Source organism: Pristiophorus japonicus, chromosome 10, assembly GCF_044704955.1.
Source record: "Pristiophorus japonicus isolate sPriJap1 chromosome 10, sPriJap1.hap1, whole genome shotgun sequence".
NCBI lineage: Eukaryota > Metazoa > Chordata > Chondrichthyes > Pristiophoridae > Pristiophorus > Pristiophorus japonicus.
In genome coordinates this window covers 220359788-220382642 of record NC_091986.1, presented here as the reverse complement: position 1 = coordinate 220382642, position 22855 = coordinate 220359788, and the positions used below count along the sequence as shown (strand labels likewise).

General features: G+C 47.5%; 1 protein-coding gene across 1 annotated transcript in view; it reads right to left on the bottom strand.

Annotated features, from left to right (window-relative positions):
* Positions 1-18707, bottom strand: part of lamtor1 (late endosomal/lysosomal adaptor, MAPK and MTOR activator 1) — a 34009-nt gene extending 15302 nt beyond the window's left edge. Inside the window, exon 1 of the mRNA XM_070892591.1 lies at positions 18565-18707. Within this exon, the coding sequence (XP_070748692.1) occupies positions 18565-18606 (42 nt within the window). The 5' untranslated portion in view covers positions 18607-18707. The remainder of the gene's footprint in view (positions 1-18564) is intronic.
* Between the last annotated feature and the right edge of the window lie 4148 nt (positions 18708-22855).

Here is a 22855-nt window from a genome sequence, read left to right as displayed (position 1 = left end):
GCCTTAAGGCTTTTCTTTTTAACACACTTTGCCCTTTTAGAATTTTGCTGCAATGTGGCCCTTTTTGATTTTTGCCTTGGGTTTCTCTGCCCTCCACTTTTACTTTTTTTCTTTCTATCTTTTGTTTCTGCCCATATTTTACTTCCCTCTGTCTCCCTGCATAGGTTCCCATCCCCCTGCCATATTAGTTGAACTCCTCCCCAACAGCACTAGCAAACACTCCCCCCCCCATGGACATTGGTTCCAGTCCTGCCCAGGTGCAGACCGTCCGGTTTGTACTGGTCCCACCTCCCCCAGAACCAGTTCCAATGTCCCAGGAATTTGAATCCCTCCTCCCTTCTGCACCACTCCCACATATTCAGCTGAGCTATCCTGCGATTCCTACTCTGACTAGCACGTGGCACTGGTAGCAATCCTGAGATTACTACCTTTGAGGTCCTACTTTTTAAATTTAACTCCTAGCTCCCTAAATTTAGGTTGTAGAACCTCATCCTGTTTTTTTACCTATATCGTTGGTACCGATATGCACAACAACTGGCTGTTCACCCTCCCTTTTCAAAATGTCCTGCACCTGCTTCGAGACATCCTTGACCCTTGCACCAGGGAGGCAACGTACCATCCTGGAGTCTCGGTTGCGGCCGCAGAAATGCCTATCTATTCCCCTTACAATTGAATCCCCTATCACTATCGCTCTCCCACTCTTTTTCCTGCCCTCCTGTGCAGCAGAGCCACCCACAGTGCCATGAACTTGGCTGCTGCTGCTCTCCCCTGATGAGTCATCCCCTTCAACAGTACCCAAAGTGGTGTATCTGTTTTGCAGGGGAATGACCGCAGGGGACCCTTGCACTACCTTCCTTCCACTGCTCTTCCTGTTGGTCACCCATCCCCTATCCGGCTATGTACTCTTTACCTGCGATGTGGCCAACTCACTAAACGTGCTATTCACGTCATTCTCAGCATCGCGGATGCTCCAAAGTAAATCCACCCGCAACTCCAGTGCCGCAATGCGGTCTGTCAGGTGCTGCAGGCAGATACACTTCCAGCACATGTAGTCGCCAGGGAGTATCCCAACTCCTCAAACTCCCGTGAAGAAGTCTCCCAGACTCTGTGTCCCATCTAAACCCATCAAATAATACATCCCCACACCCCCCTCACCTCACCCACACGATCGTCCCTCTTGGGGCTAAAAGGGTAGGTTGCAGACTTGGATTGTATTTCCTCGAGTTTAGAAGATTGGGGGGGGGGGGGGGGAAGAATCTAATTGAGGTGTTTAAGATGATCAAAGGATTTGATCGGGTGGATAGAGAAATTATTTCCTCTGGTGGTGGGGGGGGGGGGCGGGAGAATCCAGAACAAAGGGTCATGATTTATAAATTAAAGCCAGGCCGTTCAGGGGTGCTATCAGGAAGCACTTCACACAGGGTGGTGGGAATCTGGAACACTCTCCTGCAAATGCTGGGGGACAATTTGAGCTATGAAGACAGAGCGCTAGATTTTTGTTGCACAAGGACATTAATGGTCACTGGAGCAACGGCAGGTAAATGGAGTTAGGATACAGATCAGCCATGATCTAATTGAATGACGGAGCAGGCTCAAGTGGCTGAATGGCCTCCTCCTGTTCCTTGGACCTCATTAGGTGACTTGAACAACAGAACAAAACTTATAGTATAAACGGCACAGAAACAGGCCATTGGGCCCAACCAGTCCATGCCAGCGTTTATGTTCCACTCGAGTCTCCTCCCATTTTTCCTCATCTAAATATCAGCATAACACTCTATTCCCTTCTCCCCCATATGTTTATCCAGCCTCCCCTTAAATGCGTTGATACTATTCACCTCAACCCCTCCCTGTGGCAGCGAGTTCCACATTCTCACCACTCTCTGGGGAAAGAAGTGTTTCTCCCGAATTCCCTATTGGATTTATTAGTGACTATTTAATATTGATGGCCTCTAGTTATACTCTTCCCCACAAATGGAAACATTCTCTCTGTATCCACTCTGTCAAAACCTTTCATAATTTTAAAGATCTCTATTAGGTCACCCCTCAGCCTTCTTCCCCCCCACCCCCACCCCCCTCCAAAGCCTGTTCATCCTTTCCTGATATGTACACCCTCGCATTTCTGGTATTGTCCTTGTAAATCTTCTCTGCACCCTCTCCAGTGCCTCTATATCCTTTTTATAATATGGCAACCAGAACTGTACGCAGTGCTCCAAGAGTGGTCTAACCAAGGTTCGATACAGGTTTAGCATAACTTCACTACTTTTCAATTCTATCCCTCTAGAAATAAACCTAGTGCTTGGTTTGTTTTATGGCCTCGCTAACCTGTCGCTACATTTAGTGATGTGTGTATCTGTACTCCGAGATCCCTTTGTTCCTCTAGCCCACCCAGATTCGCACCCGCCAAGTAATGTGACCTCCCTATTCTTCCTACCAAATTGCAACACCGCACCTTTATTCGTGTTGAACTTCAGTAGCAAATTATATGCCCATTCTGCAAGTTTATTAATGTCCTCCTGTAATTTGTTGCAGTCCTCCTCAGTATTGACTATCCCCCAATTTAGAAATTGCGTTTTTGATTCCAAAGTCTAAACCGTTTATAAATTGTGAACAGTGGTCCCAGCACTGATCCTTGTGGAACACTACCCACCTTCTGCCACTGTGAAGTTACCTTTTACCCTACTCTCTGCTTTCTGTCTTAAAGCCAGCTAGCGATCCATTCTGTTACTTGTCCTCTGACTCCACATTCTCTGACCTTGTTCATCAGTCTGCTATGGGGAACCTTAGAGGCTTTTTGAAAATCTAGATAATTGCATCTACTGCATACCATTGTCTACTCTCTTATCTCTTCAATGAGGTTGGTCAAGCAGGACTTTCCCTTTTGATATCCATGCTGACTATTCATGATTATATTTTTGGTTTCTAGATGTTCCTCTATTTTCTCCTTCAGTAGGGATTCCATTATTTTTCCTACCACCGATATTAAGCTGACTGGTTTATAATTCCCTGGACATAGAAAATAGGTGCAGGAGTAGGCCATACGGCCCTTCGAGCCTGCAACACCATTCAATAAGATCATGGCTGATCATTCACCTCAGTACCCCTTTCCTGCTTTCTCTCCATACCCCTTGATCCCTTTAGCCGTAAGGGCCATATCTAACTCCCTTTTGAATATATCTAACGAACTGGCATCAGCAACTTTCTGTGGTAAAGAATTCCACAGGTTCACAACTCTGAGTAAAGAAGTTTTTCCTCATCTCAGTCCTAAATGGCTTAACCCTTATTCCTTAGACTGTGACCCCTGGTTCTGGACTTCCTCAACATCAGCAACATTCTTCCTGCATCTAACTTGCCAATCCTGTCAGAATTTTATATGTCTCTTGAGATCCCCTCTCATTCTTCTAAATTCGTAGTTAATCTAGTCTTTCTTCATATGTTGGTCCTGTCATCCCAGGAATCAGTCTGGTGAACCTTCGCTGCACTCCTTCAATAGCAAGAACGTCCTTCCTCAGATTAGAAACATAGAAAATAGGTGCAGGAGCAGGCCATTCAGTCCTTCTAGCCTGCACCACCATTCAATGAGTTCATGGCTGAACATGAAACTTCAGTACCCCCTTCCTGCCTTCTCGCCATAACCCTTGATCCCCCGAGTAGTAAGGACTTCATCTAACTCCCTTTTGAATATATTTAGTGAATTGGCCTCAACTACTTTCTGTGGTAGAGAATTCCACAGGTTCACCACTCTCTGGGTGAAGAAGTTTCTCCTCATCTCGGTCCTAAATGGCTTACCCCTTATCCTCAGACTGTGACCCCTGGTTCTGGACTTCCCCAACATTGGGAACATTCTTCCTGCATCTAACCTGTCTAAACCCGTCAGAATTTTAAACGTTTCTATGAGGTCCCCCCTCATTCTTCTGAACTCCAGTGAATACAAGCCCAGTTGATCCAGTCTTTCTTGATAGGTCAGTCCCGCCATCCCGGGAATCAGTCTGGTGAATCTTCGCTGCACTCCCTCAATAGCAAGAATGTCCTTCCTCAAGTTAGGAGACCAAAACTGTACACAATACTCCAGGTGTGGCCTCACCAAGGCCCTGTACAACTGTAGCAACACCTCCCTGCCCCTGTATTCAAATCCCCTTGCTATGAAGGCCAACATGCCATTTGCTTTCACCGCCTGCTGTACCTGCATGCCAACTTTCAATGACTGATGAACCATGACACCCAGGTCTCGTTGCACCTCCTTTTCCTAATCTGTCGCCATTCAGATAATATTCTGCCTTCGTGTTTTTGCCCCCAAAATGGATATCCTCACATTTATCTACATTATACTGCATCTGCCATGCATTTGCCCACTCCCCTAACCTGTCCAAGTCACCCTGCAGTCTCTTAGCATCCTCCTCACAGTTCGCACTGCCACCCAGCTTAGTGTCATCTGCAAACTTGGAGATATTACATTCAATTCCTTTGTCTAAATCATTCATGTATATTGTAAATAGCTGGGGTCCTAGCACTGAACCTTGCGGCACCCCACTAGTCACTGCTTGCCATTCTGAAAAGGACCCGTTTATTCCATCTCCCTTCTTAAATATAGGTATTACATACGCCAGTCATCTGGCACTACACTTCTTTAAAAAAAAAACAAATGATTAAACATGTGTGGTAATGCCTCTGCTATCTCTTCCCTAGATTCTTTTAAAATGCGTGAATGCAATCCATCTGGAACAGGGATATTATCCTCTTGAATTTGATTAGTTTAATATATCCTCCTTTACTTTAAATGTACTAATCTCATCGTCCAATGTCATGTGCACCTGTTCTACCTCTGCGGTAAATACTGAAGCAAAATAATTATAATATTTCTGCCATCTGCATCGTTACCTGTGGTATTATCCTGTCTATCCCTTAAAGGCCCTATTTACATTCCGTCCTTCCTTTTTTATTGATGTGCCTGTAAAATAGTTTACTATTTTGTTATGTGGTATAGAAATTTACAGCACAGTAGGAAACCATTTCGGCCCATTCGCACCAGCCGACCAAGAGCTATCCAGCCTAAGCCCACTTTCCATGAAGGCCAGGTCTTTGAATATATTTGAGAATGGACACAGAAGGATTGTAAATGTGGCAAAAGGATGGAGATAGGGAATCATGGGAAAATAGCTAAAGAAATGTCAAGATGCAGACAACTGCAGAATCGACGCAAGGTGGCACAAAGAAAGAAAGCGAGCCTAGATAGGAGAAAAGTAATGGCTTCTACTGATAAGGAGGAAGGGAAACTAATTGGGTTCTTTACTGATAAGGGAAGACAGTGTAGCGAAGCTATAACTAACCTGACCCTGACACCAGCCCTAATTGGGAGACTTTCTTGCCTGCCATTGGACGTACTCGGGAGGGGGGGGGGGGGGAGGCAGAAAGGGATTGGATAGACCAAGTGCTAATCAAATGCATTCTGTTTTGAAAATGTATAACTGTTGTTGTTTCGCACTGAAAAGGGGCTTGTCCAGAGGAAGGTAAACAGGCTCTGATTGAGAGTGTTCCTTTGTCTTGACAAGTCCCGGCCGGAGAATCTTCAATAAAGGTCCTTTACAGAAAAGGCAAGGTGTTCGCATCAGTGTATTCGCTGAAACAGATTGAGGGAAAAAGAATCCGTATTAACATATTTAAGGCGGAGATAGTCAGATTTTTGAGCGATAAGGGAGTAAAGGGTTATGGGGAGCGGGCAGGGAAGTGGAGCTGAGCCCATGATCAGATCAGCCATAATCTTATTGAATGGCGGAGCAGGCTCGAGGGGCCAAATGGCCGACTCCTGTTCCTATTTCTTATGTTTCTCAAACCCCTTTTCTAACCGTAAAATGCCTCTCAGGTCACCCCGTGAGCTTCTTTTCGAGAGAAAATTCCAGGATAGAGTAAGGGAGTGGAAAATTGTGACAATTGCATGCTGCAATGTGGGGAGAATGGGGCCGTGAGTTATTCTGGAGAAGGTGGGCTGAATAAGCCCAATGATCCTGTGCTCAGATACCAAACTGTTCTGTATTTGACAGGCAAATAGGGCCTGTTTAATCTCTGCGAGTAACCAGTTTAAACTGGGGCTGAGCTTGGGGTAAACAAGCTCATTGTGTCTCTTCTTGGAGCTGCTGTGTACAGGAGCTGATCTCATTCCTGATCTGTTAGTTCTTCAGTCAGTGAGTGCCCATCCATTGGCTCCACAACCAGAGCTTTAGCAGAGAAATCACTTTTTTTGCAAAATTAAAGATTTTTATTTCTATAGCACCTTTGACGACCTCAGGACGTCCCAAAGCGTTTTACAGCCAATGAAGTACTTTTTGAAGTGCATGCACTGTTGTAATGTAAGATATGCGGTAGCCAATTTGCGCAAAGCCAGCTCCAAAAAACAGCAACGTGGTAATGACCAGAAAATGTGTTTTAAGTGCTGTTGGTTGGGGGATAAATATTGGCCAGGACACAAGGGTCAACCCCCCCCCCCCCGCTGCTCATTGAAATAGTGTCCGTGGGATCTTTAACGTCCACCTGAGAGGTTTAACCTGTTATCCAAAAGGAAGCAGGCCCTCAGACAGTGCGGCACTCCCTCAGTACTGCCCCTCCGACAGTGCGGCACTCCCTCAGTACTGCCCCTCCGACAGTGCGGCACTCCCTCGGTACTGCCCCACAAAAAAAAAACGAACCAAAAAATATCATAAGTAACTGAGTTACGCTGGCGCACAATCTTTGGAGAAACTTTGATTTTTTTTTAAGCTAACAGAATGGCACAAATAACTGGGGAAAACTGAGCCCTAGGTGCTTTGCTTTTTGTGGTGTACACATCAATGATGTAAACTTGAATGTACAGGGTATGATTAAGAAATTTTCAGATGATACAAAAATTGGCACTGTGGTTGACAATGAAGAAAGTTGTAGACTGCAGGAAGATATCGATGTAGGTTGCAGGAAGATATCAATGTAGGTCAGGTGGGCAGAACAGTGGCAAATGGAATCCAATCCAGAGAAATGTGAGGTAATGCATTTGGGGCGGGCTAACAAGGCAAGGGAATACACATTAAAATGGTAGAACACTGAAGTGTAGAGGAACAAAGTGCATGTCCACAGATCCCCAAAGGTAGCAGGTAAGGTGGTTAAGGCGACATACGGAATACTTGCCTTTATTACCGAGGCATAAAATACAAGAGCAGGGAGGTTATGCTTGAACTGTATAAAACACTAGTTAGGCCACACTAACTGCATGCATTTCTGGTCATCACGTTACAGGAAAGATGCGATTGTACCCTCGAGGGTACAGAGGAGATTTAGGAGGATACTGCCTGGACTGGAGAATTTTAACCATGAGGAAAGATTGAATAGGCTGGGTTTATTTTCTTTAGAAGAGAGGAGGCCGAGGGGGAAGACCTTATTGAGGAGTCTAAAATTATGAGCGGCCTGGAAAGTGGATAGGAAGGACCCATTTCCCTTCGCAGAGGGGTCAACAACCAGGGGCATAGATTTTTAAAGTAATTGGTAGGTTTAGAGGGGATTTGAGTGGGTGGTGGAGGTCTGGAACTCACTGAAAGGGTGATAGAAGCATGAACCCTCACCATATTTAAAAAGTACCTTGATAGACACTTGAAGTGCAGTAACCTACAGGGGCAGAGAATTCCACAGATTTACAACCCTAAGAAATTCCTCCTCATCTCAGTTTTAAATGGGCAGCCCCTTATTCTGAGACTATGTCCCCGTGTTTTAGTTTCCCCTACGAGTTGAAATATCCTCTCTGCATCCACCTTGTCGAGCCCCCTCAGGTGATCTTATTGAAACTTAGAAGATACTCATTCTTCTGAACTCCAATGTGTACAAGCCCAACCTACTCAACCCATCATGTATTCTACATAGCTACTGTTGGTACTATCTCAAGGTGTGCCACCAGAGGGCACAGCAGTGGGAGACTCGTAGGTTACCTGTACAGGTGTGCATGGCCTAGTATAAAAGGCAGACCACCAGGTGTGATCCTCACTCTGGAGTTAACTAATGAAGGACTACGGTTCAAGTACAACACACTGCCTCGTGGAGTCATCGTTAGAGCATCCAAGGACACAACACAACCTATCTTCATAAGTCAACCCCCTCATCTCCACAATCAACCTCGTGAACCTTCTCTGAACAGTCTCCAATGCAAGTATCTCCTTCCTTAAATACGAAGACCAAAACTGTATGCAGTACTCCAGGTGTGACCTCACCAATACCCTGTACATTTGCAGCAGGACTTCTCTGCTTTTATACTCTATCCCCCTTTGCAATAAAGGCCAACATTCCATTTGCCTTCCTGATTACTTGCTGTACCTGCATACTAACTTTGTGTGTTTCATACACAAGGACCCCCAGGTCCCTCTGTACTGCAGCACTTTGCAATTTTTCTAGTCAGCCAATCCTTTATCCATGCTTGTATATTAACCCCAACCCCGAGCTTATATCTTGCGCAGTAACCTTCTAAGTGGCACCTTATCGAATGTCTTCTAGAAATCTAAATACACCACATCCACCCTACTCATTACATCCTTGAAGAGCTCCAGCAAATTTATCAAACATGATTTCCCTTTCATAAAACCATGCTGACTCTGCTTGATTGAATCATGCATTTCCAAATGTCCCACTACTGCTTCCTTAATAATGGACTCCAGCATTTTCCCAAATGACAGACGTTAGGATGACTGGTCTATATAGTTTCCTGCTTTTTGTCTGCTTCCCTTTTTAAATAGACATTACATTTGCAGTTTTCCAATCCGCTGGGATCGCCCCAGAATCCAGGGAATTTTGGTAGATTACAACCAATGCATCCACTATCTCTGCAGCCACTTCTTTTAAGACCCGAGGATGTAAGCCATCAGGTCCAGGGAACTTGTCCACCATTACTTTACCGAGTAATACTTTGTTAGTGATGGTGTTAAGTTCCTCCCTCCCTATAGCTCCTTGATTATCCACTATTGGGATGTTTTTAGTGTATTCTACCACGAAGACTGTTACAAAATAGTTATTCAACATCTCTGCCATTTCCCTGTTCTCCATTATTAATTCCCCAGTCTCATCCTCCAGGAGACCAACGTTTACTTTAGCTACTCTTTTCCTTTTTATGTAGCTGTAGAAACTCTTGCTATCTGTTTTTATATTTCATGCTCCTTTACTTTCATAATCAATCTTCCCTCAATTTTTTTTTTTTAAAGTTGTTCTCTGTTGGCTTTTAAGTTTCCCAATCCTCTGGCCTCCCACTAGTCTTGGCCACATTGTATGCCCTTGTTTTCAATTTGATACCCTCCCTTATTTCCTAAGTTAGCCACAGATGGTTATCCCTTCTCTTAGTCTTTCCTTCTCATTGGGATATATTTTTGTTGCGAGTTATGAAATATCTCCTTAAATGTCTGCCACTGCTCATCAACTGTCCCATACAAGTTTGTTGACGATACAAAGATGAGAGGAAAAGCAATGTGTGAGGAGGTCACAAAAAATATGCAAAAGGACAGAGACAGGCTAAGTGAGTGGACAAAAATTTGGTAGATGGAGTATAATGTTGGAAGTCTGAGGTCATGCACTTTGGCAGAAAAAAAATCAAAGAGCAAGTTATTATTTAAATGGAGAAAGATTGCAAAGTGCTGCAGTACAGCGGGACCTGGGGGTACTTGTGCATGAAACAAAAGGTTAGTATTCAGGTGCAGCAAGTGATCAGGAAGGTCAATGGAATCTTGGCCTTTATTGCAAAGGGGATGGAGTATAAAAGCAAAAAAGTCTTGCTACAGTTGTAGAGTATTGGTGAGGCCACACCTGGAATACTGCATACAGTTTTGGTTTCCATATTTATGAAAGGATGTACTTGCTTTGGAGGCAGTTCAGAGAAGGTTCACTAGGTTGATTCCGGAGAGGAGGGGGTTGATTTATGAGGAAAGGTTGAGTAGATTGAGCCTCTACTCATTGGAATTCAGAAGAATGAGAGGTGATCTTACCGAAACGTCTAAGATTATGAGGGGGCTTGACAAGGTGGATGGAGAGAGGATGTTTCCACTGATGGGGGAGACTAGAACGAGAGGGCACGATCTTAGAATAAGGGGCCGCCCATTTAAAACAGATGGGATGAGGAGGAATTTCTTGAGGGTTGCAAATCTGTGGAATTCGCTGCCTCAGAGCTGTGGAAGCTGGGACATTGAATAAATTTAAGACAGAAATAGACAAGTTTCTTAAAAACGATAAGGGGATAAGCGGGCGGGGAAGTGGAGCGGAGTCCATGATCAGATCGGCCATGATCTTATTGAATGACGGAGCAGGCTTGAGGGGCTATATGACCGAATCTGTTCTTATGTATACTTTAGTCTATTTTCCCAGTCCACTTTAGCCAACTCTGCCCTCATGCCTTTGTCATGGTCTTTATTTAAGCCAAGGATCCTGGTTTCTCACCCTCCAACTGAATTTGAAATTCAACTATGCTACAGTCAATCATTGCTAGAGGATCTTTTACTACAAGATCATTAATTAATCCTGCCTCATTACACAGTAGCAGATCTAAGATAGCCTGCTCCTGTTGGTTCCGCAACATACTGTTCAAGGAAACTATCCTGGATACACTATGAACTCCTCCTCAAGGCTACCCTGGCCAATTTGCTTTGTCCAATCAATGTGAAGGTTAAAATCGCCCATGGTTATCGCCGTTCCTTTATTACAAGCCTCCATTATTTCTTGATTTATACTCCATCCAACAGTGTAGCTACTGTTAGGGGGTCTATAGACTACGCCCACCAGCGACTTTTTCCCCTTTATTATTCCTCATCTCCACCCAAACTGATTCAACATCTTGATCCTGAGCCAATAGGGTGTGGGACGTCAGAACTCGGGGCTATAAATATAAAATATAGTCACTAATAAATCCAATGGGGAATTCAGGAGAAACTTCGTTACCTAGTGAGAATGTGGAACTCGCTACCACGGAGTGGTCATGGCGAATAGCATCGATGATTCAAGGGGAATCTAGATTAACACACAAGGGCAAAAGGAATAGGCGGCTATGCTGATGAGGTGCGATGGAGGGGTGGGAGCAGGCTCGTGTGGAGCATAAACACAGACAGAACTGTTGGGCCGAATGGCCTGATTCCATGCTGTAAATTCTATACAATTCAAAATATTGTTCACTCTGGCCTCAAATTTCCATTTACTCTTTTGAACCCAGGTCCCCTTGTCCCACCCCTCCAATTTAAAGCACTTCCTCAGTACTGCCCCTCCAACAGTGCTACATGCATGCTAAGCAGCGGAAGCAGCACGCTATGGATAGGGCTAAGTGATCCTTCAATCAACAGATCAGATCAAAGCTCTGCAGTCCTGCCACATCCAGTCGTGAACGGTGGTGAACAAACAAATGGTAGGAGGCGGCTCCATGAATATCCCCATCCGCAATGATGGCAGAGCCCAGCATTTGAGCGCAAAAGACAAGGCTGATGCGTTAACATCCATCATCAGCCAGAAGTGCCGAACGGATGATCCCTATCGGCCTCCTCCTAGGGTCTCCACCATCAGAAGCCAGTCTTCAGCCAATTCGATTCATTCCACATGATATCCAGAAACGGCTGAGCGCACTGGATACAGCAAAGGCAACAGAATTGGCCACGCCTCTAACCAAGCTGTTCCAGTACAGCTACAACACTGGCATCTATCTGACAAAGTGTAAAACTGCCCAGGTATGCCTTGTCCACAAAAAGCAGGACAAATCCAATTCGGCCAATTACCGTCCCATCAGTCAACTCTCAATCATTAGCAAAGTGATGGAAGGTGTCGTCGACAGTGCTATCAAGCGGCACTTACTCACCAATAACCTGCTCATCAATGTCCAGTTTGGGTTCCGCCTGGACCACTCGGCTCCACACCTCATTACAGGTGAGGTGGTCCAAAGCTTGGACAAAAGAGCTGGATTCCAGGGGCGAGGTGAGTGTGACTGTCAAATGCTGCCTAGATGAAAAGGGCAGAGTGTGTCATCAAGGAGCCCTAGTAAAGTTGAAGTCAATGGGAATCAGGGGGAAAATTCTCAGAAAATGAAGCAGTCCATGCTCACATGCAGCAAGATCTGGATGACATTCAGGCTTGGGCTGATTACATTCACGCCAAATAAGTGCCAGACAATGACCATCTCCAACATGGGAGTCTAACCACTGTCTCTTGATATTCAACGGTATTACCATCATCGAATCTCCCACCATCAACATCCTGGGGGTCACCATTGACCAGAAACTTAACTGGACCAGCCACATAAATATTGTGGCTACAAGAGCGGGTCAGAGGCTGGGTATTCTGCAGCCAGTGTCTCACCTCCTGACTCCCCAAAGCCTTCCCACCATCTACAAGACACAAGTCAGGAGTGTGATGGAACACTCTCCACTTGCCTGGATGAGTGCAGCTCCAACACTCGAAGCTCGACACCATCCAGGACAAAGCAGCCGCTTGATCAGCCCCCCCCCATCCACCACCTTCAACACTCACTCCCTCCACCACCGGTGGAAATTTACTTTTAAAGTTACATTTTCTGTTAAATGTACCCTTTTGTAATAAAACAAAATGGAGTCTCAGTTCTCCCAGAAGCCCCTGCAGCAGACAGCCTGTTTCTGCATGAACATAGTAACCTTGACTGATAGATGGCTTCTGCCTTTCTTTAATTAGCTGTGAGCAAGGGAACCTTGAATTTACCCTCCCTAATAGAAAGAATGTCCTGTTAGAATTATACTCCCTATTAGTAACTGTCGCTGTACTAAACCTTAGAAGAATTAGATAAAGGCTGTATAGATAAGTAGGGAATTAAAACAAGGATGTAATGTTAATTAAGCGATTAAAGAACTCTATCTGTAGCTGCTGACCACAAGGGCAAAACTGATAAACGTGATGGAACCATAATTTCTTTGTTTGTTCTTCTGTATAAAAATAATGTGTTTTTGAACCTCTGTAGAAGTCTTGGCAGAGCCTTTGACTCAGACTTTTCCTTGCAGCAAGTAAATCTATTAAAGGAACATCGACCGAGCTGTTTATGTCAGTTTCATTTCATATTTTAGTTAAATTGAGAGTCGAGATTTCAACACGTGGCTGCAGTGTGTACCATCGAAAAGATGCACTGCAGCAACTCGCCAAGGCTTCTTCGGCAGCACCTCCCAAACCCACGACCTCTACCGCCTACAAAGGACAAGGGCAGCAGGCGCATGGAACACCATCTCCAAGTTACTCTCCATCCTGACTTGTATCGCTTTATCATCGCTGGATCAAAATCCTGGAACTCCCTCCCAAACAGCACAATGGAGTAAGTACCTTCATCACACAGACTGCAGCGGTTCAAGACAGCAGCTCACCACCACATTCGAGGGCAAGTAGGGATGAGCAATAAATGCTGGCCTTGCCAGCGATGCCCACATCCAGAGAATGACTTTTTTTTTTAAATTCTCAGTTAACGTTTTCTGCACCCTCAAGAACTTAAAACCATAGGAAATAGGAGCAGGAGTAGGCCATACGCCCCTCGAGCCTGCTCCGCCATTCAATAAGATCATGGCTGATCTTCGACCAGAGGAGGACTAAGGGTTTAATTAAGAGAGGGAAAATATAGAGTACGAGAGGAAGCTTGCTGGGAACATAAAAACTGACTGCAAATGTTTCTATAAATATGTGAAGAGAAAAAAGATTAATGAAGACAAACATCGGTCCCTTGCAGTCGGATTCAGGTGTATTTATAATGGGCAACAAAGAAATGGCAGACCAATTGAACAAATACTTCGGTTCTGTCTTCACGAGGGAAGACACAAATAACCTTCTGAATGTACTAGGGGACAGTGGGTCTAGTGAGAAGGAGGAACTGAAGGATATCCTTATTAGGTGGGAAATTGTGTTAGGGAAATTGATGGCACTGAAGGCTGATAAATCCCCGGGGCCTGATAGGCTGCATCCCAGAGTACTCAAGGAAGTGGCCCTAGAAATAATGGATGCATTGGTGATCATTTTCCAACAGTCTATCGACCCTGGATCAGTTCCTATGGACTGCAAGGTAGCTAATGTAACACCACTTTTTAAAAAAAGGAGGGAGAGAAAACAGGTAATTATCGACTGGTTAGCCTGACATCAGTAGTGGGGAAAATGTTGGAATCAATCATTAAGGATGAAATAGCAGCACATTTGGAAAGCAGTGACAGGATCGGTCCAAGTCAGCATGGATATATGAAAAGGAAATCATGCTTGACAAATCTTCTGGAATTTTTTGAGGATGTAACTAGCAGAGTGGACAAGGGAAAACCAGTGGATGTGGTGTATTTGGACTTTCAAAAGGCTTTTGACAAGGTCCCACACAAGAGATTGGTGTGCAAAATCAAAGCACATGGTATTGGGGGTAATGTACTGACGTGGATAGAGAACTGGTTGGCAGACAGGAAGCAGAGAGTCAGGATAAACGGGTCCTTTTCAGAATGGCAGGCAGTGACTAGTGGAGTGCCGCAGGGTTCAGTGCTGGGACACCAGCTCTTTAAAATATACATTAACAATTTGCATGAAGGAACTGAGTAACATCTCCAAGTTTACAGATGACACTAAACTGGGTGGCAGAGAGAGCTGTGAGGGGGACGCTAAGAGGCTGCAGGATGATTTGGACAGGTTAGGTGAGTGGGTAAATGTATGGCAGATGCAGTATAATGTGGATAAATGTGAGATTATACATCTTGGGGGCAAAAGAATGAAGGCAGATTAGGAAAAGGGGAGGTGCAACAAGACCTGGGTGTCATGGTTCATCAGTCATTGAAGGTTGGCATGCAGGTACAGCAGGTGGTGAAGGTGGCAAATGGTATGTTGGCCTTCATAGCTAGGGGATTTGAATATAGGAACAGGGAGGTCTTACTGCAGTTGTGCAGGGCCTTGGTGAAGCCTCACCTGGAATATTGTGTTCAGTTTTGGTCTCCAAATCTGAGGAAGGACATTCTTGCTATTGAGGGAGTGCAGCGAAGGTTCACCAGACTGATTCCCGGGATGGCTGGACTGTCATACGAGGAGAGACTGGATCAACTGGGCCCTTTATTCACTGGAATTTTGAAGGATGAGAGGGGATCTCATAGAAACGTATAAGATTTTGATGGGACTGGACAGATTAGATGTGGTAATTAGATGTGGGAAGAATGTTCCCGATGTTGGAGAAGTCCAGAACCAGGGGACATAGTCTTAGGATAAGGGGTAGGCCATTTAGGACCGAGATGAGGAGAAACTTCTTCACTCAGAGTTGTTAACCTGTGGATTTCCCTACACCAGAGAGTTGCCGATGCCAGTTCATTGGCTATATTCAAGAGGGAGTTAGATATGGCCCTTACGGTTAAGGGGATCAAGGGGTATGGAGAGAAAGCAGGAAAGGGGTACTGAGTGAATGATCAGCCATGATCTTATTGAATGGCGGTGTAGGCTCAAAGGGCTGAATGGCGACTCCTGCACCTATTTTCTATGTCCTCAACTCCACATTCCCACCCTATCCCTTGATTCCCCTAGAGTCCAAAAATCTACCGAGCTCAGCCTTGAATATATTCAGCCTCTCAACATCCAGATATCTAGGGTAGGGAATTCCAAAGATTCACCAACTGCCCCACCACCCCCATTAACAATTATTTACACCTCTATATTGAAGTTACAACACAGAACAGACCATTCAGCCTCAACCCTCCCCTACCCCTAGGGGGACTGGTTACCTCACCGATGCACTCCAGGGTCAGATCGAGCAGAGACGGTCGTCAAACTGCTTTTGTGTTTCACAACACACAGCAAGCGAGAGTCGCAATGTAACAGCATCTAAAGCATGCCGAGCCTCACACTGCAGTCAAGAGTCCAAAAGGCCCAATACACAGATCAGGTGCTCCCACAATACAGCGCTGGACAAATGGAGGTAGAGTTTACCCATACTCCTTAGCAAGAGTGAACCTGCTGTACAATCACAACAACAACCTGTATTTATATAGCACCTTTAGCATCCCAAGGCACTTCACAGGAGTATTAGGTGATAAAAATTGACAAGATATAGAATAAATTCAGTTTCGCAGGAGGAGAGTGAGATACCACAGCCACGGCTAAAACAATAATTTCCCTTTATATAGCACCTTTACCGTAGTAAAACATCCCAAGATGTTTCAGAGGAGCATTAACCAGACAAAGCTAAATACCGAGCCACAAGGAGATATTAGGACAGGGAAGATGTAGGTTTTAAGGATCGTCTTAAAAAGAGGGGGGGAAAAAAAGATTTAAGGAGGGAATTCCAGAGCTTAGGGCCCAGCAACAGAAGGCACACCCGCCAATGGCACAGCGATTTGCTCAAGGAGGTCAGAATTGGAGATGTGGGATCTTCACCAGAAGAGGAGCCAATTTTAAGTTCTTCTAATCATTGCAGCACAGAATTCACCACCATCTTCTCTCTCTCTCAAAAAAATCTTCCTGCAAGTGTCAAACTCACTCCCCCAACAAAACCTGGCTGACCATACCTGACTGGACACAGCAATTCCACACTTGCACCATGAGGGAGCCAGGGCAGAGGGGGTAACAAATCAATAAATCAACTGCAGTCCACAGTTGTGAATTGTAAATGTTCCAACCTTCTCCCAGGTCAGGGGTCAGCCCTCTCTCCACCGCCTCATCCCAGGTTAGGGGTCATCTCCTCCCCCCCCCTCCCAACTCCCCCAGGTCAGGGGTCATCTCTTCCCCCAGGTCAGGGGTCAGCTCTCTTTCCCCCCCCCCCCCCAACACCCCCAGGTCAGGGGTCAGCTTTCTCTCTTCCCCCCCCCCCCCCCCAAACACCCCCAGGTCAGGGGTCAGCTCTCTTCCCCCCCAACACCCCCAGGTCAGGGGTCAGCTCTCTTCCCACCCAAACACCCCCAGGTCAGGGGTCAGCTCTCTTCCCCCCCAACACCCCCAGGTCAGCTCTCTTCCCCCACAACACCAGGTCAGGGGTCAGCTCGCTCCCCCCACCAACACCCCCAGGTCAGGGGTCAGCTCTCTTCCCCCCCCCCCAACACCCCCAGGTCAGGGGTCAGCTCTCTTCCCCCCCAACACCCCCAGGTCAGCTCTCTTCCCCCACAACACCAGGTCAGGGGTCAGCTCGCTCCCCCCACCAACACCCCCAGGTCAGGGGTCAGCTCTCTTCCCCCCCCAACACCCCCAGGTCAGCTCTCTTCCCCCCCAACACCAGGTCAGGGGTCAGCTCGCTCCCCCCACCAACACCCCCAGGTCAGGGGTCAGCTCTGCCCCCCCAACACCCCCAGGTCAGGGGTCAGCTCTCTTCCCCCCCAACACCCCCAGGTCAGGGGTCAGCTCTCTTCCCCCCCAACACACCCAGGTCAGGGGTCAGCTCTCTTCCCCCCCAACACCCCCAGGTCAGGGGTCAGCTCTCTTCCCCCCCAACACCCCCAGGTCAGGGGTCAGCTCTCTTCCCCCCCAACACCCCCAGGTCAGGGGTCAGCTCTCTTCCCCCCCAACACCCCCAGGTCAGCTCTCTTCCCCCCCAACACCCCCAGGTCAGCTCTCTTCCCCCCATCACCAGGTCAGGGGTCAGCTCGCTCCCCCCACCAACACCCCCAGGTCAGGGGTCAGCTCTGCCCCCCCAACACCCCTAGGTCAGGGGTCAGCTCTCTTCCCCTCCAACACCCCCAGGTCAGGGGTCAGCTCTCTTCCCCCCCCAACACCCCCAGGTCAGGGGTCAGCTCTCTTCCCCCCCAACACCCCCAGGTCAGGGGTCAGCTCTCTTCCCCCCCCCCAACACCCCCAGGTCAGGGGTCAGCTCTCTTCCCCCCCAACATCCCCAGGTCAGGGGTCAGCTCTCTTCCCCCCCAACACCCCCAGGTCAGGGGTCAGCTCTCTTCCCCCCCAACACCCCCAGGTCAGGGGTCAGCTCTCTTCCCCCCCAACACCCCCAGGTCAGGGGTCAGCTCTCTTCCCCCCCAACACCCCCAGGTCAGGGGTCAGCTCTCTTCCCCCCCAACACCCCCAGGTCAGGGGTCAGCTCTCTTCCCCCCAACACCCCCAGGTCAGGGGTCAGCTCTCTTCCCCCCCAACACCCCCAGGTCAGGGGTCAGCTCTCTACACCCCCAGGTCAGGGGTCAGCTCTCTACACCCCCAGGTCAGGGGTCAGCTCTCTACACCCCCAGGTCAGGGGTCAGCTCTCTACACCCCCAACACCCCCAGGTCAGGGGTCAGCTCTCTTCCCCCCCAACACCCCCAGGTCAGGGGTCAGCTCTCTTCCCCCCCCCAACACCCCCAGGTCAGGGGTCAGCTCTCTTCCCCCCCAACACCCCCAGGTCAGGGGTCAGCTCTCTTCCCCCCCCCAACACCAGGTCAGGGGTCAGCTCGCTCCCCCCCTCAACACCCCCCAGGTCAGGGGTCACTCCCTCCACCTATTTTAATCCCAATCGGGTAAATTAATCGACATTTACATTTAAGGTGGAACTTTAAACATTTCATTCGCATTGACTGAAGTAGAGGTAGAGCCGGAGCCGGAGTGTCCTCCCCCGGGCCCGGACACTAACCGGGACTGCCCGCTGCCCTCACCGCCCCCCGGGCCCGGCTCACCTGCTCGCTGCTGTCGCCCTCGCTGCTGTAACAACAGCCCATGGCGGCGGCGGCTCGGAGCTCGGGCTCGGGCCTGCTATTTACAGCATCACCTGACCCGCCTTAGCAACCGACGCCTCACTTCCGGCCCCGCCTCGGCGTTCGACCTCACTTTCGGCCACGCATGTCAATCAGCCTCTGCGCCTGCGCACAATCACGCTCCCGGTCACCTGACGCGGGCCTGGAAACCGGCCAATCACCGGCCGCGCAGGGCGGCGCCATGCTCACGTGATGGGGAAGTGCCCGAGGGCGGGGTCAGAGGTCAAGTTCAGATTGATTGACTTATTAGGGTTTGTCCCAGTTAGAAAACAACGAGATAACGCGCCACCTGCGGAAATTAAAAATAATATCAGTAAATGTTACACTAAAAAGTGAATCCATTTCTCGCAATGTCATTGGGCAACCCTGGTCACATGACTGCTCTTCCTCCAGCAATTTCAGCTCAACACGTGACTGAAATACAAACAAAGAACTTGCATTTATATAGCACCTTTCGCCACCTCAGTATGTCCCAAAGTGCTTTACGGCCAATGAAGTACGATCGAAGTGTAGTCACTGTTGTAATGTGGGAAACACAGCAACCAATTTGCGCACAGCAAGCTCCCACACACAGTAATGTGATAATGACCCAGATAATCTGTTTTAGTGATGTTGGTTGAGGGATAAATATTGGCCCCAGGACACCGGAGATAACTCCCCTGCTCTTCTTCAACATAGTGCCATGGGATCTTTTATATCCACCTGAGAGAGCAGACAGGGCCTCGGTATAACACCTCATTCAAAAGACGGCATCTCCAACAGTGCGGCGCTCCCTCAGTACTGCCCTTCCGACAGTGCAGCGCTCCCTCAGTACTGCCCTTCCGACAGTGCAGCACTCCCTCAGTACTGCCCTTCCGACAGTGCAGCGCTCCCTCAGTACTGCCCCTCCGACAGTGCGGCGCTCCCTCAGTACTGCCCCTCCGACAGTGCGGCGCTCCCTCAGTACTGCCCCTCCGACAGTGCGGCGCTCCCTCAGTACTGCCCCTCCGACAGTGCGGCGCTCCCTCAGTACTGCCCCTCCGACAGTGCGACATTCCCTCAGTACTGCCCCTCCGACAGTGCAGCGCGCCCTCATTACTGCTCCTCCGACAGTGTGGCGCTCCCTCAGTACTGCCCCTTCGACAGTGCGGCACTCCCTCAGTACTGACCCTCCGACAGTACAGCGCTCCCTCACTACTGCCCCTCCAACAGTGCAGCACTCCCTCATTACTGCGCCTCCGACAGTGCAGCACTCCCTCAGTACTGCACTGGAGTGTCATTCTAGATTTTGGTGCTCAATCTCTGGAGTGGGACTTGAACCCACAACCTTCTGACCCAAAGTTGAAATTGCTACCCACTAAACCAAATCTGCTGTCATCACCTGTCTCCTCAAAATAACAACCCTTGACCCCACTTTGCTAGCTAGCTACCGCCCCGTCTCCAACCTCCCTTTCCTGTTCAAAGTACTTGAACATGTTGTCACCTCCCAAATCCGTGCCCATATTTCCCACAATTCCATGTTTGAATCTCTCCAATCCAGTTTCTGCCCCTGCCACAGTACCAAAACTGCTCTCATCAAAATCACAAATGACCGGTCAGCCTGACATCGGTAGTGGGTAAAATGATGGAATCAATTATTAAGGATGTCATAGCAGTGCATTTGGAAAGAGGTGACATGATAGGTCCAAGTCAGCATGGATTTGTGAAAGGGAAATCATGCTTGACAAATCTTCTGGAATTTTTTGAGGATGTTTCCAGTAGAGTGGATAAGGGAGAACCAGTTGATGTGGTATATTTGGACTTTCAGAAGGCGTTCGACAAGGTCCCACACAAGAGATTGATGTGCAAAGTTAGAGCACATGGGATTGGGGGTAGTGTACTGACATGGATTGAGAACTGGTTGTCAGACAGGAAGCAAAGAGTAGGAGTAAATGGGTACTTTTCAGAATGGCAGGCAGTGACTAGTGGGGTACCGCAAGGTTCTGTGCTGGGGCCCCAGCTGTTTACACTGTACATTAATGATTTAGATGAGGGGATTAAATGTAGTATCTCCAAATTTGCGGATGACACTAAGTTGGGTGGCAGTGTGAGCTGCGAGGAGGATGCTGTGAGGCTGCAGAGCGACTTGGATAGGTTAGGTGAGTGGGCAAATGCATGGCAGATGAAGTATAATGTGGATAAATGTGAGGTTATCCACTTTGGTGGTAAAAACAGAGAGACAGACTATTATCTGAATGGTGACAGATTAGGAAAAGGGGAGGTGCAAAGAGACCTGGGTGTCATGGTACATCAGTCATTGAAGATTGGCATGCAGGTGCAGCAGGCGGTTAAGAAAGCAAATGGCATGTTGGCCTTCATAGCAAGGGGATTTGAGTACAGGGGCAGGGAGGTGTTGCTACAGTTGTACAGGGCATTGGTGAGGCCACACCTGGAGTATTGTGTACAGTTTTGGTCTCCTAACCTGAGGAAGGACATTCTTGCTATTGAGGGAGTGCAGCGAAGGTTCACCAGACTGATTCCCGGGATGGCGGGACTGACCTATCAAGAAAGACTGGATCAACTGGGCTTGTATTCACTGGAGTTCAGAAGAATGAGAGGGGACCTCATAGAAACATATAAAATTCTGACGGGGTTAGACAGGTTAGATGCAGGAAGAATGTTCCCAATGTTGGGGAAGTCCAGAACCAGGGGTCACAGTCTAAGGATAAGGGGTAAGCCATTTAGGACCGAGATGCGGAGGAACTTCTTCACCCACAGAGTGGTGAACCTGTGGAATTCTCTACCACAGAAAGTTGTTGAGGCCAATTCACTAAATATATTCAAAAAGGAGTTAGATGAGGTCCTTACTGCTAGGGGGATCAAGGGGTATGGCGAGAAAGCAGGAATGGGGTACTGAAGTTGAATGTTCAGCCATGAACTCATTGAATGGCGGTGCAGGCTAGAAGGGCCGAATGGCCTACTCCTGCACCTATTTTCTATGTTTCTATGTTTCTATGACATCCTTTGTGACAAAGGTAAACTACCCCTCCTCGTCCTTCTCGACCTGTCTGCAACCTTTGACACGGTTGACCACTCTATCCTCCTCCAACATCTCTCCACCATCGTCCAGCTGGGTGGGACTGCACTCGCCTGGTTCCATTCTTATCTATCTAATCGTAGCCAGAGAATCACCTGCAACGGCTTCTCTTCCCGCCCCCGCATCGTTATCTCTGGTGTCCCCCAAGGATCTATCCTTGGCCCCCTCCTATTTCTCATCTACGTGTTGCCCCAACTTCTGTCTGAGGCTGGACCAGACTGTTCGCAACCTTGGTGTCATCCGGAAACACCGCGTCAGTTTCCACATATACACTGATGACACCCAGCTCTATCTCATCACCATTTCTCTCTCAATAGTAGTAAGGTTGGGGACAGCATCAAACAAGAAATGAGGGATGCATGCAATAAAGGTTCATGGGTGACTTTAATCTACATATTGATTGGGCTAACCAAACTGGTAGTAATGCGGTGGAGGAGGATTTTCTGGCGTGTATTAGGGATGGTTTTCGAGACCAATATGTCGAGGAACCAACCAGTGAGCTGGCCATCCTAGACTGGGTGATGTGTAATGAGAAAGGACTAATTAGCAATCTTGTTGTGCGAGACCCCTTGGGGAAGAGTGACCATAACATGGTAGAATTCTTTATTAGGATGGAGAGTGACACAGTTAATTCAGAAACTAGGGTCCTGAACTTAAGGAAAGGTAACTTCGATGGTTTGAGGCGTGAATTGGCTAGAGTAGATTGGCAAATGATACTTAAAGGGTTGATGGTGGATAGGCAATGGCAAACATTCAAAGATCACATGGATGAACTTCAGCAATTGTACATCCCTGTCTGGAGTAAAAATAAAACGGGGAAGGTGACTCAACCGTGGCGAACAAGGGAAATTAAAGATAGTGTTAAATCCAAGGAAGAGGCATATAAATTGGCCAGAAAAAGCAGCAAATCTGAGGACTGGGAGAAATTTAGAATTCAGCAGAGGAGGAAAAAGGGTTTAATTCGAAGGGGGAAAATAGAGTATGAGAGTAAGCTTGCAGGGAACATTAAAACTGACTGCAAAAGCTTCCATAGATATGTGAAGAGAAAAAGATTAATGAAGACAAACGTAGGTCCCTTGCAGTCGGATTCAGGTGAATTTATAATGGGGAACAAAGAAATGGTAACCAATTGAACAAATACTTTGGTTCTGTCTTCAT